The 15,586-nt window shown below is 39.9% G+C and overlaps 1 protein-coding gene across 3 annotated transcripts in view; it reads left to right on the top strand.

Annotated features, from left to right (window-relative positions):
* LOC119651079 (arfGAP with SH3 domain, ANK repeat and PH domain-containing protein) overlaps nt 1–15,586 on the top strand; it is a 107,508-nt gene that overhangs the window by 64,706 nt on the left and 27,216 nt on the right. For all 3 annotated transcript variants that reach the window (XM_038054424.1, XM_038054441.1, XM_038054432.1), the window contains exons 2-4: nt 14,894–14,966; nt 15,044–15,189; nt 15,247–15,501. In XM_038054424.1, coding sequence (XP_037910352.1) covers nt 14,894–14,966; nt 15,044–15,189; nt 15,247–15,501 — 474 coding nt within the window. The remainder of the gene's footprint in view (nt 1–14,893; nt 14,967–15,043; nt 15,190–15,246; nt 15,502–15,586) is intronic.

The following is a 15,586-nucleotide window of genomic DNA, read 5'->3' as shown; positions in this document are numbered from 1 at the left end:
AGCGTTTACAGTTCCCACCTTTCTACCAAATTTGGTGCCAATCGCTATAACCGTCTCCGAGAAAAATGCGTGTGACGGACAGACAGTAAACCGATTTTAATAAGGTTTTGTGTTTACACAAAACCTTAAAAAAGAAATAGTTACGAAACACTCCACTAATTAATTTCGTGACTTTACACGACTATGTGGAAAAATATTTATAGCTAATATTTTGTGTACACTCTGACGTCTAGTACGTCCTGGATTCTCATAGTCATACCACAAACTAGGTTTTCACCAATTTCCGATAGTATTGTATTGTTAGCATCCTGCAGAGTTGGCCACGATTCGGTTAATATCTCCGACTCCCATGTGACCGACAGTCCAAAGGTGTTCGGTGGGGTTAAGTGTGGATATTTCAAAGGCCAGTCTAACGCTTTTGTTTCGCACGCCTGGAGGCACTTGGTAGTCAATCTTTCTGTGCGTTGCGGATTATTGTCCTGTTTATACGCAATGTCCGAAGCATTAACCCTCACATCTTCCATGGTACCAAACAAATGATTTTGTAATCCCTTAATATAAGAACCCGCTGTTATTCTTCCTTCAATATTCTCCAATCTCGCAGCTCCTTGTCATACAGTCCCATACCATATTTGAGCCCCATGCAAACTTCAATGTGGGTTCTACATGATATGGGTCTTTTTCCCTGCACGATTCCTATACACCCATACGCGGCCGGCCGACTCAAAACGCCTTATTTCGGTCTCATCTGGCCATATAGCCTTCGTCCAGTCAGGTTTCATATTTTTTTTAATTGTTACACCGTTGAAGTTAATATCTGGATTTCCAGAAAGTTTCCAGTATTACACACAATACTTTCATCTATGCTATTGGTGTTTGGTAGTATTAGGATGAATTTTAAAAAGCTGGGAATATACTATGCTACTTATTAGATATCGGAATGATATAAATTTTGAGATCTAGGTTTCATATAAGCGCATTGCCCTGATTTTTTTAAGAATTTCAGGTTGGATAGTTTCCAACAAGTCGGGAAACCGGAAGCTGGACGCTTCAGGTACGAAAGGTTTTGTGTATTTCTTAGTACGTAGCACGTAATATATGCATATAATACGTGAGAATATCCACTTTCGGATGATATTGACATTCATAGTCTTGAATTTGCAAAGAAGCGACAACTTTGACGTATTATAACTTTGTTAGTAATAGTGCGATTTCCACCAAACTTGGTAAGATCATGCTCTATGTTATACTCTATATTGCCGCGAGATTTCGTGGTCCTAGCATGAACTTAAGGGGGGTTTTGAAACGAATTACTAAAAATTATAGTATTATTATTATTAACTTTATTTGTGCAGATATCAGTGTGGAAGGTATTTCGGAGCCCAGGCACCATATAGTGGCAGCCTCTTGATTTTTTTCAGATTTTTCGGTTGGGTAGTTTCTGAGAATGGCCCCCGTAAAGGAATGGTCACTTTCAACCCCCCGCACTACCCACCTTTCCAAGAAATGTCAAAACTAAGACCAGCTTCGAAAAGTACTAACCGAGACCTTTAATTTGATACCCCACATGACTATATTTGATGAAAAAAAAATTTACACCTCCCTTTCGCATGTATGGGGCCCCCCCCCTCAAATTCGTCGTAAAAGGATGTAATTCACTGAATGCGTGAGCGTTCACAATTTCCAGCTTTCCACCAAATTTGGTGTCGATCGCTGCAACCGTCTCCGAGAAAAATGCGTGTGACGGACAGACAGACAGACAGTAAACCGATTTTAATAAGGTTTTGTGTTTACACAAAAGGTAACAGGGTACAGGTACAGGTTTCGGTGTGCACAAAATCTTACTTAATCTCACTTAATCCGTAGAAAAAGAAGACGAGGCAGACCCTGCCAAAGATGGAGCGATGGCGTAGGTCTGGACGCCAGACAGCTTTTAGGGATATCGAATTGATGGACCTCGGCACAAAACCGGGATGTCTAGAGTTCCTTATTAAGCTAGGCCTAGACCGAATACCGGTTGTTGCGCCGTTGATGATGTTGAAGATTTGGTTGCACAAGCCGCTTGAGATGAATCTCTAGCAGGCTCAGTCAGGGCGATGTTACATTTTAGTGGACACTATAGACTACCTCAAACCAATCCCGTTACTCAACGGGATAAAGATTAAAGATGAAGTATAGACTACCAGTGCGGTGCAGTTCAGAAGAAACCTTTAATTGTTTTGTGGAAGTGGTATAATATCCGTGGCCAAATTACATTACTTATACACCGCGGGTTCTCCAATCAAAGGTTAATTTTTTGATATTAACACATTTTTTTTACTTGACAGAAAGTTCTTAAACAGTGCTTTAAAATGCACGAGCCTATTCAAAAAAGATTTCTGGTCTATTTTGACAGCGTGGATGGGGAGTGTACTTGGAATGTCCTAGGCAGTTAGGGCATTACGGAAATGCAGATACCTTAAGACCAACACCACGTTAAGGTTGTTTCAAGCCATTGTTGCATTTATGCTGTCATATAGGAGCAGCATCTGAAAAGTGGGTGCCCCTGTTGCTTGAAAACTGCGAGTCTTCAAAAATACCTAACTTCGCCATGTCATCGGTATACTCTGGCCCTACAAAATCTCGAACAAGAGATGTGTCGGATCAGGTACCGTAGACGTATTGATTAGGATATGGAAGTAGCAGTAGATAGGGCACACTTCAAGAAAGGGCGATAACTCTATTGCTGGCAATAATATGCAATAGAATCCTATGTTCCAGAGTGGCCGACACGAGTGGGTCGCCCTTGAAACACATGATGCAGAGCAGTTGAGAAATGCAGGTTTCTCGGGAATGCCTGGCGGAAACAGCAATGGCGTGGTGACATGGTGGATACGCTATGCTCCGTCTAAGGGATATTGGCAACTATCTATACATAAGTATATACTTCTGGTTGGTTCAGAATTGGCTTGAAACTTTGCCAGGTAATTTTTTTAAAATCTTTGTTTACTTGAATTCGGAAGATTATGTTTGTGATTAAGGAACGCATATGGTGTATTTGTTTTAAGCATTTATTGATTGCTCCTTATTTGGAAAAAAAAAGTCACACAGAATCTATACCAATGTTAAAAATATGCGTGAAGTCTTAGAAAACTCATCATATTCCCTGAACACACTAGTCATCTTTTCGGAACTCGACACTCGTTTTTGGACGTAGAACTCCAAATAGACTCCAATAGACGGGCCAGAATGTCTTAAGTTGGGGTGTGTGGTGAAGAGAAGGGGTTGAAAGAAATGTGTAGAGCCCAGATATTCGGTCATGTAGTATAGTTTAGCAAATTAGGAGGGTACGTAACCGATTGTCGTTGGAGCGAACAAAACCGAGGTGAGATAAAAATATCTTTTATCGCGTTAGTAGCCTGAGAAAAATTTCTAGTTCATACAAACTGATACCAAGTCGATCCAGCTGAAAGTTACTAAATCCGGGTAACTAGAATATTTGTCCATTGTTTAACAAACTATTTTGCTTTTTAAGGTTTTGTGTAAAACAAAAACCTTAAATTGCTACCTGTCTGTCTATCTGTCACATGCATTTTTCTCGCAAACGGCTGCATCGATTGAAATTTGAATATCTGGAAACTAATATCACACAGACGATGGAGTGCCGCGACTGTGTGGAGTTCAAAGGGGTTGCCCCCATACATGAAATGTGTGGTATTAAACAAAAGGTTTTGGTTAGTGCTTTCTCAAACAGACATTAGTTTCAAAATAGTAATAGTGCTCAGAAACTATACAAAGAAAGCATCCACAATGATGTGCCTATATAAAATCTAGGCCTTAACACTAACGATTATTATTTAAGTGAAGACATACATAACTGCTAAAAAAGGGAAACTTTTAATGAAAAGGCCGATAGTAACGCAAGTAGACAATTGTCGATACTTTACTCATATTTTGCAGAGCAAATTAGTTGTCAGGGTCTTCAAACAGAGTGCCTAATTTTCGACTACATAAAAATGAAAATGGCAACTGTGTACCGAAAGTTACCCACACTAGAAAATAAGAAACCTTTCATCCCTAAAGCGTACAATTTTCGGTTTCCCGACTTCGTATGTTCTTCATTAAAGACTGAATATAACTGTCACAAAAGCAACTTAAGTTACAAAAAACAGTTTCTTTGATTCTTTAGAATGAAGCCATCTATTTTCAAGTTAGTTGATTCTACTTCGGTACCATTCCTTGTCTTAAGAAAAAGAACTTATAACCTACTTTGAATGTTTGAAATATTGTCCGCGCAAAAAGTGTATCATTGAACCGAAAAAAGCATCCAGATAAAACAAGGGGTGGGTTATGTGATGAATATGGTGGAAGTACAATCAGACGAGATTTCTGATTTCTATGATGTCTGCTGGTATTATCGATTTCTACCGTTACGGTCTATAATCAAACGCTTTAACACGCTCGAAGGCCCTGATCCAATTGGATTGTCACGCCAACGATTATTATTTCCGAATTACCACAATCTCGGCGGATGCCGGATTTCACCTAATACTAGCACCAAGTGTCAAGCACTTAGGCTCGAAGAATCCGGGTGTTCGGGTGGCGACCACGTATTTTGAATAGCACACATGAATCCCCCCCCTCTCAGCAAAGAGCTCCCCAGCACACAGCTATCTATCCGACAAATTCAAATCAGCAAAAGGCTGCCAAAGGCAATTCACGTGTATGCCGTGCATTGCATTCATCGATCATTCAAGTTAAGTAGAGTCAGCCCATAGTTTTACAAGCGTTACAAGCAGCTGCATGGAAGGGATTCGCCTGCTCTTTACTGTAGAAATAAGGACGTAGCGGGTCGACTTGGTGGTGATGTTATGCCGCAACGTCAACCCCGCCCCTGACTCCGATGTTACGAGCAAATTCATGCGCTCCATAGTAGGAGTTTGGATGATGCATTCGGAATTTGGACATAATAGTCCGTATCCGCTGCTGGACGTATTCCAGATTGGTTTTCGTCCACTGCACTATTCCGAATGCATAAACCAATACAGCAATAGCGAATACATTCCTTGCAGAATTCCTAGGTATTTGTAGAAGTCTGTCTCGGCCATAGGTTGGATGTGGATGTCACCAATGCTATGTTCGACATGTCAACTCGCACTTAACATGTAAGCCATATTTGATTGCAAAAGCATGCTCTCTATCATCATTCAGTAGCCATGAAAGGGAGTTCAGTGTCATGCAAAACCAAAGGGGACTAAACGAATCCCCCTGAAAGATGCTCCTCCGTGTACGGATGGGCTCTGAGGTGTTGGTATCCTCAGATGAACGCACTAATAAGGTGGTATGCCATTCTTCCATTACTGTCGCCAAAAACTTTATTAGTTTCGGATTAATGCTATACAGATTTAGGATATCTATTAGCCAGGTATGCGGGACGCTGTCGAAAGCCTTGGCATGATCGATATAGCAACTAAAGAGATTTCTTTGGCCTCTAACTGCCTGTCCTACAACTATCGAGTCGATAATGAGTTGCTTTTTGCAACCTATTGACTCGACTCGGCAACCCTTCTGCTCCTTAGGCAGAATGTTGTTCTCAACGTGCGCATTGACATTTCTAGAGGGTTAGTAAGCAAGTAATCGGTCTTATGTCTGCGGGGTCCTGCAAGGTGTCCTTGCTAGGGATAAGGCGGGTAATCCCCGCAGTGAAGACGGATGTAAGGGTGGAAATTCCTCCGGCCGACGTGATTTATGCTGTGTGTCAACTGACCATGTATACTGGTGAACCTTTTGCACCAGAACATCCGCAAAATTCAAGCCTTCGGCGGTAATCCACTCAGCATGGTGGGCGGGTAAGCTCCAAAGTCCACCTTAATAATCTTTCGCTTCCGTTACCGAAAAGTGCACTGTATGTCTCTCTTGGGGTTCGCAGAGGGATCTGAAAAAGCTTCGCTGGTTCCTGTCGTACGTTGCATTCTGAACACGTCTGGAGTAATTTTCACGCAACCGATTGCATGCCGCAGAAAGTTTCTGTTTTAGTATGTTGAGAATTGTAACTACGGATGTTTCACCGGAGATGGTTTATTGCTATCCTTTGTACCTTATTTTCCGCTTCCTCCAAAAATCATCATCATCATCATCAACGGCGCAACAACCGGTATCCGGTCTAGGCCTGCCTTAATAAGGAACTCCAGACATCGCGGTTTTGCGCCGAGGTCCACCAATTCGATATCCCTAAAAGCTGTCTGGCGTCCTGACCCACGCCATCGCTCCATCTTAGGCAGGGTCTGCCTCGCCTTCTTTTTCTTTTTCTACCATAGATATTGCCCTTATAGACTCTCCGGGTGGGATCATCTTCATCCATACGGATTAAATGACCCGCCCACCGTAACCTATTGAGCCGGATTTTATCCACAACCGGACGGTCATGGTATCGCTCATAGATTTCGTCATTGTGTAAGCTACGGAATCGTCCATCCTCATGTAGGGGGCCAAAAATTCTTCGGAGGATTCTTCTCTCGAACGCGGCCAAAAGTTCGCAATTTTTCTTGCTAAGAACCCAAGTTTCCGAGGAATACATGAGGACTGGCAAGATCGTAGTCTTGTACAGTAAGAGCTTTGACCCTATGGTGAGACGTTTTGAGCGGAACAGTCTTTGTAACCTGAAATAGGCTCTGTTGGCTGACAACAACCGTGCGCGGATTTCATCATCGTAGTTGTTATCGGTTGTGATTTTCGACCCTAGATAGGAGAAATTGTCAACGGTCTCAAAGTTGTATTCTCCTATCCTTATTCTTCTTCGTGTTTGTGTTTGACCAGTGCGGTTTGATGTTGTTGGTTGATTCGTCTTCGGTGCTGACGTTGCCACCATATATTTTGTCTTGCCTTCATTGATGTGCAGCCCAAGATCTCGCGCCGCCTGCTCGATATGGATGAAGGCAGTTCCTCCAAAAATATAATATATAATCCTCTTCTGTTCATTTCTTTATAATTAGATTTGATCCGTAGATCCGTAGATCGTAGATCTTACGTATAGATTTTATGCATGAAGGCAAGATTTTAAAATTATAAATTCTGCTGAGATTTCCATATTAAAAAGCAGGATACTACCTGAAATGATAGTTGCCGAGGAAACTTGGGGTAGCGAAGGATCAAGATATGACAGGAAAATTATTATTATAAAAGAAATCGGAAAATCAAGGGAATAGAGAACTTGAAAATCAAAAATTAGAAAAAACTGCGAATCGGAAAGGCAAAAATGAGTTTATTTATATTTAGAATAAGAGGACACTGAGATCTGGCAGTTTTGTTTTCAGATGCTTCAAAGTCAAACATAAATCTGTAATTTTCACAATGGATTCCTCATATGCCGATAAGATTGACAAAATCTAGTGTACTCACATACTTGTGAACTGGACTATGATGTCGCAAGTTATGGAAGAAGTCACACATGTTTGCAATCTTTGAATGTTCGTTCAAAAATAAATGATCATTTCTCAGCATTTGATTATTCCTTTAAAAAGTATGTCAACAGCCGTTTAGAAAAACTAAGTCTCATCAACATTTGCTGTGAATAGAATCGACACATCTACAATCTCATTACGAAAATGTAGAAGAAAACATTTGCCTTGTGGTAGATGCGTTTATTAATTCATAATATCAACTGCATTCATCAAATCCAACCGAAAGGTAGTTTGTTTCTGTATATATACTTAAACGAATTGAGAATTCTATTTATTTTAAGAAAGCACGCAAATACATATTCAAAGCTAAAGGCGTTGGATAAATACTTTCAAATGCGATATTAAAAGGCAGACATAGAAGAAAAACGTGCAGTGTCTCCGCCATACCGCATTAACCGCATGCACTCCTTATAATGAATTCATTTCATTTTACACCCATCTACACATAGTTGTTAGGAGGTGAGAGTTAAGGTTCTGTGTATTTTCAAGTAGAGACCTCTTCAACAGCACGAATAAAAATAGGGAAGTTGTCGTTCATTCATCGTCACTGTCGTCTGCCCCGTTTGGCTCCTGTTGAGGAACAGGCAACTGCACTACTACAACAAAAGCATTACGAGGATGGTACACGATTCCTTTTTCTACCCTTGTCTCTCTTCTATTCACGGAACTATGTCATATACATTTTTGATCGGATCTATTTAAGCTCCGGGAACGAGTCAAATGAATGTTTAAGAAGCTTTAAAGGATACTCCTGAACGGAAGCACTCAATCATATCTCACATAAAAGTGATGTTGAAAGGACATTGAGAAACTGTTATATGGAAAAGTGTGCAAAAGGGTCGAATCAGATGAGGTCTGAACGGGAACTATTCACACGAAATTCTCTGCGTTTGAAGGCAACTGGAGGAAGGCGACTGATGGAGAGGTTGAAATGATTGTTACATCGTTTAATTCTATACTGGAAAAATTGGATGGGTATTCAGAAGGAACTTATAATTGGATGACTTCTAAAAGGGAAAACATTTGTTATTTTTTACCACTCCTCCTTCCGTTTTATTTCTCAACCCGAATTAAACGGATTCCTCATTTTCTGATAGAAATACGAAATTGGCTTTCAGACGTGACCCAATTTTAGAAATATGGTATTCTTTAGGAAGTCATTGTTAGGAAAATGATGTTTATTATGTGGCATAGTTGGTTCAGATGGTAAACGTAAAAGTAACCAACAATTCAATCGAACGCGGTATCCAATTGTTCAAAGTAAGAAAAAAATACCAATCGATAGAAGTTCAGAAGTATTCAAACGTTTTTACTTTCGTAAGAGATGGAAACTTTGCAAAGCCGCACAATCAAAAGGAAATACATAACATGAAACCCTATCGAAGTTTGAAAACTTTCGTAAGGTTCTCGATATTGTGAAGAACAAAACGTGGGGCGAAGTTTATTTTCATCGATTTGCCTACCTCCATGTAAGTGGTTTCGCCTATAGAAAACTTAGTGGAAACTATAACTTTGTTGTACATATACTTATAAATGCTCTTACTATCTGTATAAATGTTTGTTAAAGATTTTAAAAATTGTTTTACAGAGTCATAGTCAATATGCAGGAAGAGAAATCAACTAAGTTGTTATTTTTCAAACTAATTTTATCCGAATGGATGGATATGGTACGAGTTCAGTATTTATTATCTACAAACTGAATGGAATTTGCAAAGTTTAAATCCATTCATTCAAAGCTCCGTAATTGAAAATATTCGAAGTTCGGATTGTTTCGTTCCATTTGCTACTTGTTGTCTTACGTTTGTTGGGCTCCACTGAATCCGTTGGACACGCTCTAGTGGCGTCCTTTGTTCTACCCTTTTCATAGGATCAACCAATCCTCGATATCCCAAGACATTGAATTCTTTACAATAAAATCAAAGATTAAAGGGGTGGTGTCAGGTGCGTTCTTTTTCCTTGAAAATCTTGAAATTGGGTAATATCAGATTCAATTTTTTTGTAATTGAATTTCCAACACGTTTGGATTAAAGTGATCTTTTGCGGTTTTCTGATTGCACTAATGACGGATGCTCACCAGAGGATTTACATACTCAATCGAGATTATTCCATAAATTTTTCAAAATTCACAATTAAACTATAATCCAGGTTTGATGACTATACTGAAGATCAATATGAAAAATGTCAGTTATCAGAAGCTTGTTACAATAAATGGTCGAGCTAACTTAAACATTAGCCTCTTCATGTCGTACGCCGGGTTCGAATTCTGGTTACATTGTGGATGTTTATTTTCGATCTGCTGCTGTGAGCTTATCTCCTTCCACAAAGCATTAAGTGTAGAATTAATGAAACTCAGTCTCATTATATGGCACCTGTTCCTTCTTTTGTGGAGTATAGGGCATCTACACTCTCTTTCCTGTTACTTATATTTTCGATTTGTAATCAGAGTATGCTTAAGTCTCATTATCATCACACTAAAGCTGTACAAGCGATAAGCTTGCAGCAATACGGATGTGTACAAGCGATAAGTTTACAGCAATGGGAAAACACAAAGGCGAACACAAACATCCATGACGAACCAGGATTCGTGCCCGGGGTAAGGAAGTTGACAGGTTGACGCTCAACCAGCTCAGCCAGCGTGCCGTCTAGTCTCATTGCAAATAAAAAAAAGATAATCAGCGACTGTGCGCTTACTTTATGCTCCACCTGTATCACATACAGATTGTGCTCCAATCCAGCACCTATAAACGATACCACTATCATACCTAACTTGGCCACTTTGGTTTATTAGTATTCAATAAATAAGGTAATATGAAATGTCAGCGAAAGTAACTCGATCTGTATCACTCAAACCTCCACACCGTTTTCCATTTACTGTCTCGGTGAGCAAGATTCATTAGTCTGACATTCTTCCAAGACTTAGGCTAACTGCATCTTCTTTTCCGTTTTGATAGGCACGGTATGTGCATCATAGTCCATTCCTCCGTCATACTCAATGTCCTCTCGTAAGTGATAATTTCATCTACTTAAAATGACAAAATTCAAGTTCATTAGATGTTGTCCCGACCTTGCGGCTTCTCAATTTCGCTCGCCTGCATTAAACCAGAACTCTGATGTATGTACTCTATTTAGACACGGTAATAGTTAGATAAATTATCTTTTTTCTTCAGCCTTTGTCCCGTTCACAAGCGGGGTCGGCTCGTCGTGATCGGCTTCGCCATTTGGCTCTATCGAATGCCTGATCTGGGTGCAATCTCGAGGCTTTCAAATCCCCATCCAGCGTATCAAGCCACCGTTGCTTAGGTCTGCCTTTTGGTCGTTTAATATCGACTTCGATGTTCAGACCAATCTTTGCAAGTGAATTCTCGTTTGCACGAATTGCGTGACCATACCATCGAAGACGCCTCTCTCGCAACTTTTCCACGATCGGTGCAACCCCATAACGATCGCGGATATCCCCATTTCGGATGTGATATATTCCAAGTAAAATCGTATTTGATTGCCCTTCGCGAAAATGGGAGCATACTTTTCAGTTTCGTTTGTATTTTTCAATAATTTCGTAAATACATATGTATGAAGCTGAAATAAAAGTTTTTATCCTAAAATTCCGACAACTTTGAATTTTTCTAAAAGCATATTTAAGCACTCTATGTCAAATGACTAACTGGTTCTAGCAGATAATTTCGTCGTGGAATAAATGGTGAGTTCTCAATTCGCAGTTAAGATAATGGGCTTTAGTTGATTTCATTCATTTCTAGTTTGTTGAAATCCAGAGTTACAGCAGGATTTTCTACGGTGTCTTACGATTGATACTATTATCTAAAGTCCACATATACATATTTTGCGAGCTCAACCTGGCATTTTAGCATTTACCATTTAGTTCTTGTCTAACAAAGGCTTTCTAATCTATTTAGCAGGATTATGCTTTTTTAAGGAGAAAGCCGAAGTTTCAGCGTTCATGCTCATGTTATGATTCTAGAAGGGACTCCAACTCGAGGTACAAGATCAAAATTGAGAGAGTCCCTACTTCTAAGTGAAAATGCGAACCAGACTAGAATGATGCTAGGCCGTCAACTGAAAATTCCTAGTTTGCGGCGGGTTGATGTACTTCGTGAGTATGATAGTTGAGGCGGTTGAGCGACAGTCTCTCAATTTCGTTGCCTCGGGTCCGAATCCCGACCTTCATGGATGATATCCTGCTTCTTTAAGCTCTGTAGAGATTGTTGATGTTCCCAGTTTACCGAGAAGGTGTGAACGTTGCTATTGCAAGCTTTGTGAGTTCCATATGTTTGTTATTCTCGTCAATTGACGACTGTGTAATGCACAACGGAATTGAAAGTTCAGATAGTCCTCCGTTCGGTTCCATTGCCGTCAGAAGTCTGTTGTATAGAAGTTGCTCCAGATGTAATATTTTTTTTCAATATTTCCACCTTTCGTATTTAAATGTTCGATAGAGATCTCAGGCTTTGATTTTGCCGCTACCTTAGGTAACTTGTTTGTAATTTAATCCAGCAAATTTGCTATGTCATTTTCAAGTCGGCTAAATTGATCCGAAAATTCTATTCCGGTGGATGAAGAACATTTTTTATACTTCCTTGAGCATGAGACATCTACCCTTGCCAATTACATCTTTGATATCGCTTTGTCTTGCCTGAATACAGAAGTAACAATTCAGTCCTTACAATATTTTTTTACGAAATTGTCTTTATTATCACAGAGTCTACAAAAGTTGGTTCTTTCATGTTTGGTTTTACACTCTTCAGCTGTATCGCATTGGGTTTAGCTTCAACTTGCACCCAACTCTTAGGATTTACTGACAGTTTGTATGTCTCTAAGACTTTTGCTGAAATACATGCTACATGTTCTTTATGCTAGAACAAATTTTGAACCTTCCCGTTAACTACCCTTATAGGAGAATCTCCCAAAGCGTCCGCTCTTAATGTTCCTTTTGTCGTTGGTAATTCTTTTTCTAAAGAGAAAGATCGCCTATCATCCCATGATCACTCAATTCCTTTGGGGTGGATTATTATTCTGTGTTTTTCACATGTCCTCTTTTGTCTATTTAACATCTTCCCCCGTTTGCTGCCAAAGGTTTACCTGACGCTTAGTATCGTATCTACGACGCCTTCAATATTAATGCAAATTGGAAAATAATGTTCACTCATCAGATTGATAGCCTTGGTATTTATTTTCAGTCGGAATTTTTTTGTCTTCTTTTCTAAATCAATAGTCATTTGGCCAAACTTCATGACTTGGAGAGAGTAACTCAGTTCAGTCCAACCACAGGGTCACCCATCACGAAAGGAAATAGTGTCGATAGCAATACAACCCTGTCGAGCTGCGCTTTGGACTTATAGTTCTTCCGAGACTCTATACCGTTCAGCAAGTTACATTTCGCTGATTTCATAATTTGCTTTTGAACTGAAGGTTGACTATTCATTTGAAGTACATATATCCCACTTGTCATAAACTCGAAAGGACTAGAAAAGTGTTTTGACTTTCTAAATTTGATTAAACATTTTTATTATGGTACAAAATAATGTTCATTAATTGTAAATATTTTCCAAACGGTTTTGATTTTATGATGTTCCATGAAAAGGGCTGAAAATATCATTGGTCAGAATTTATTAATCCATCTGTATTGTTTCTTTACTGATGTACGATTAGCAAGTATTCAGTATATGACTTGGTTGATGGGGTATAGCGCGTCTACCACACCTACACGCCATCGCTCGCAGACTACACGAGACGATGGCATTTCTTCTCTACCGTTCTGCGCCAAGTGCCCTTGGGGTCCGCTATCTTGAGAGAGTGTCGCCCGTCCTTAATATGTGACCACTACCACTTCCGCCGCCATCTGTGCGTAATGTGATCACACGGGTGTCAGGTCTGTGTGTCGATCAAATTTTTCGTTTGTAATAGCATCAGGTCAGTGTACTCAGGGTAGGGTAGCATGTAGCTGTCCCATCGGACATTCCTAGTGAACATAACTAGTTCAGCTTTCCTAATGTTCACCGTGAGTCTATTACGAAAGCCCCATCTGTGGATTACATGCAGTGTTGCATTTAAGCGGTCACATACTCTGCTCTTAAACTGGCCGATAATAATTTCGGCTAGATCGTCCTCAAATGCTCCTGGAAAGACCTTTGTGTCCTCCATGACCCATAGCAAGGTATCTCTAACCAGGAGCCAGAACAGGGAATAGAGAACCGTTGCCTGTGGCAACTCCTGAGACATTCTGCCTCAATAATCTTCTGTCCGACCAATATGTGAATCTTTTTTCATTCTAGCATGTGAAGGATCCGATCGATTCCGTGCTGTCTTGCTGCGTTACAAATCGCCGCAGATGAGGCATAATTGAAACCGGCTTCAATGTCCATGAATGCGCGTATTCTTTATCGGACATCGTTTTGTTCAATTTTTGCCGTTGCCTCATGGAATGCTGTCTCCGTGGATTTGCCTTTCTGATAGACATGTTGCCTACAGCGCAGTGGTCACCTAGGGATATATGTAACCCTTCTAAACTGATCTACTAAACAGTCCAGTCCTTTTAGTAGAATGGAAGTTAGATTGATCAGTTGGAAGCTTTTTGCGTCTGTGTTTTGGGAATAAATATAATATTTATTTTCACATCACGCCAGTTAATTGGACTATAAATGTGCTAGGCAAGCACGGTATATATGCCGAATATGTAGACCCAGGGCATCCTTTATTACTAGAGCAGGAATAGTGCCATCCGGATCGGCAAACTCGTATCTATGGAACGAGTTAAATGCAAATTTCAATAGATCAAGTGATACTATTTTGTATGGCAGAGTCCAATCTTTCGGTTTAGGGTTATATGCTCCCAGGTCAAGAGAGTGTGCTTTGCGGTAGCTTTGCGATTCGTGTCCGCTACCACTCGGCTTTCCGGAGTATAAAAGCACATTGCCGCAAAAAGGGGGAGGAGTAGTCTTCAGAGATCCACCATCTTACTTCGCTTAGGCCCAGAATGTCCAGCTGGAGAAAGCACCGACCTAGGACCTTCGCCTTCGCCTGAAGCGTTGTTTGCTGGTTGCTAGCCTACAAATTTCTATTCCTTTTAGTCGGCCCTTATAACAAGCAGGGAAGACTTTGAGTGAGTATGTTCTTACGGCCCAGCTACAAAATTGAAAATATCCTTATAAAATTATTTGCAATTTTGCTATAAAATAATGCGCCATCTCCAGCCGTAAATCGTGATATTTAAAATTCACAACGTGTCATTTTTCACATTGTGGAAAACCAAAATGAACTCGAACATATTGCCGTTGTAAATTTACTTAATTATGCAGATTATGTTAATTTTTTATCAATATGTACTAAACGATATCATTTAATTCAGTTAGTCAGTCCGCTGCGGTTATTTGTGTGTCAATATATTTAAGGCCTTGTATAATTGTGCATTAAATAAATATACGTTCATCGTTTCATTACAGAGGCTCGAACTCGATCGTGAAGGGTTAACGAAGCTTAAAAAGGCTGTAAAAGCTATTCATAGTTCCGGAAATGGTGAGCATATACACATCACATATAATACTCCAATTGCTCGAAACCGAGCATTAATCATTCATTATATTTCCATTTAGTGCATGTCGATAACGAAATGTGCCTAGTCCGGGCACTAGAAAGGCTAGGCAGTATCACGTTATCCCAAGAAGAACCTGATATAGGAGCAGCGTTTCTGAAATTTTCCGTAGTAACAAAAGAACTGAGCGCTTTAATGAAAACACTAGTGAGTGCATGCATATTAAAATAGCTCATGCGAACTAATTCTCTTGGCTTTTTACAGATGCAAAATATTAGCAATATAGTCATGTTCCCAGTAGATTCAATCTTAAAGTCTGAGCTACGAGGTGTTAAGGGTGAAATGAAGCGTCCCTTCGACAAGGCGGCAAAAGATTATGAATCCAAATATATAAAAATCGAGAAGGAGAAGAAGGCCCAAGCGAAAGAGGTCGGCATGGTACGAACTGAGGTTAATCCAGCCGAAATAGCTGATGAAATGGAGAAGGAACGTCGTGTTTACCAATTGCAAACATGCGAGGTAAATATTGAAATGAGAAATTCAACACGTAGGGTTGAAAGCTTTAATTTTAATGAATCGAAAGGGCTTAGAGTTTTTTTTTAGT

The sequence above is a fragment of the Hermetia illucens genome, chromosome 1 (assembly GCF_905115235.1).
Source record: "Hermetia illucens chromosome 1, iHerIll2.2.curated.20191125, whole genome shotgun sequence".
In the NCBI taxonomy this organism is placed as follows: Eukaryota; Metazoa; Arthropoda; class Insecta; order Diptera; family Stratiomyidae; genus Hermetia; species Hermetia illucens.
Note: the sequence above shows the minus strand (reverse complement) of the source record. Positions and strands in the feature narration are given on the sequence as shown.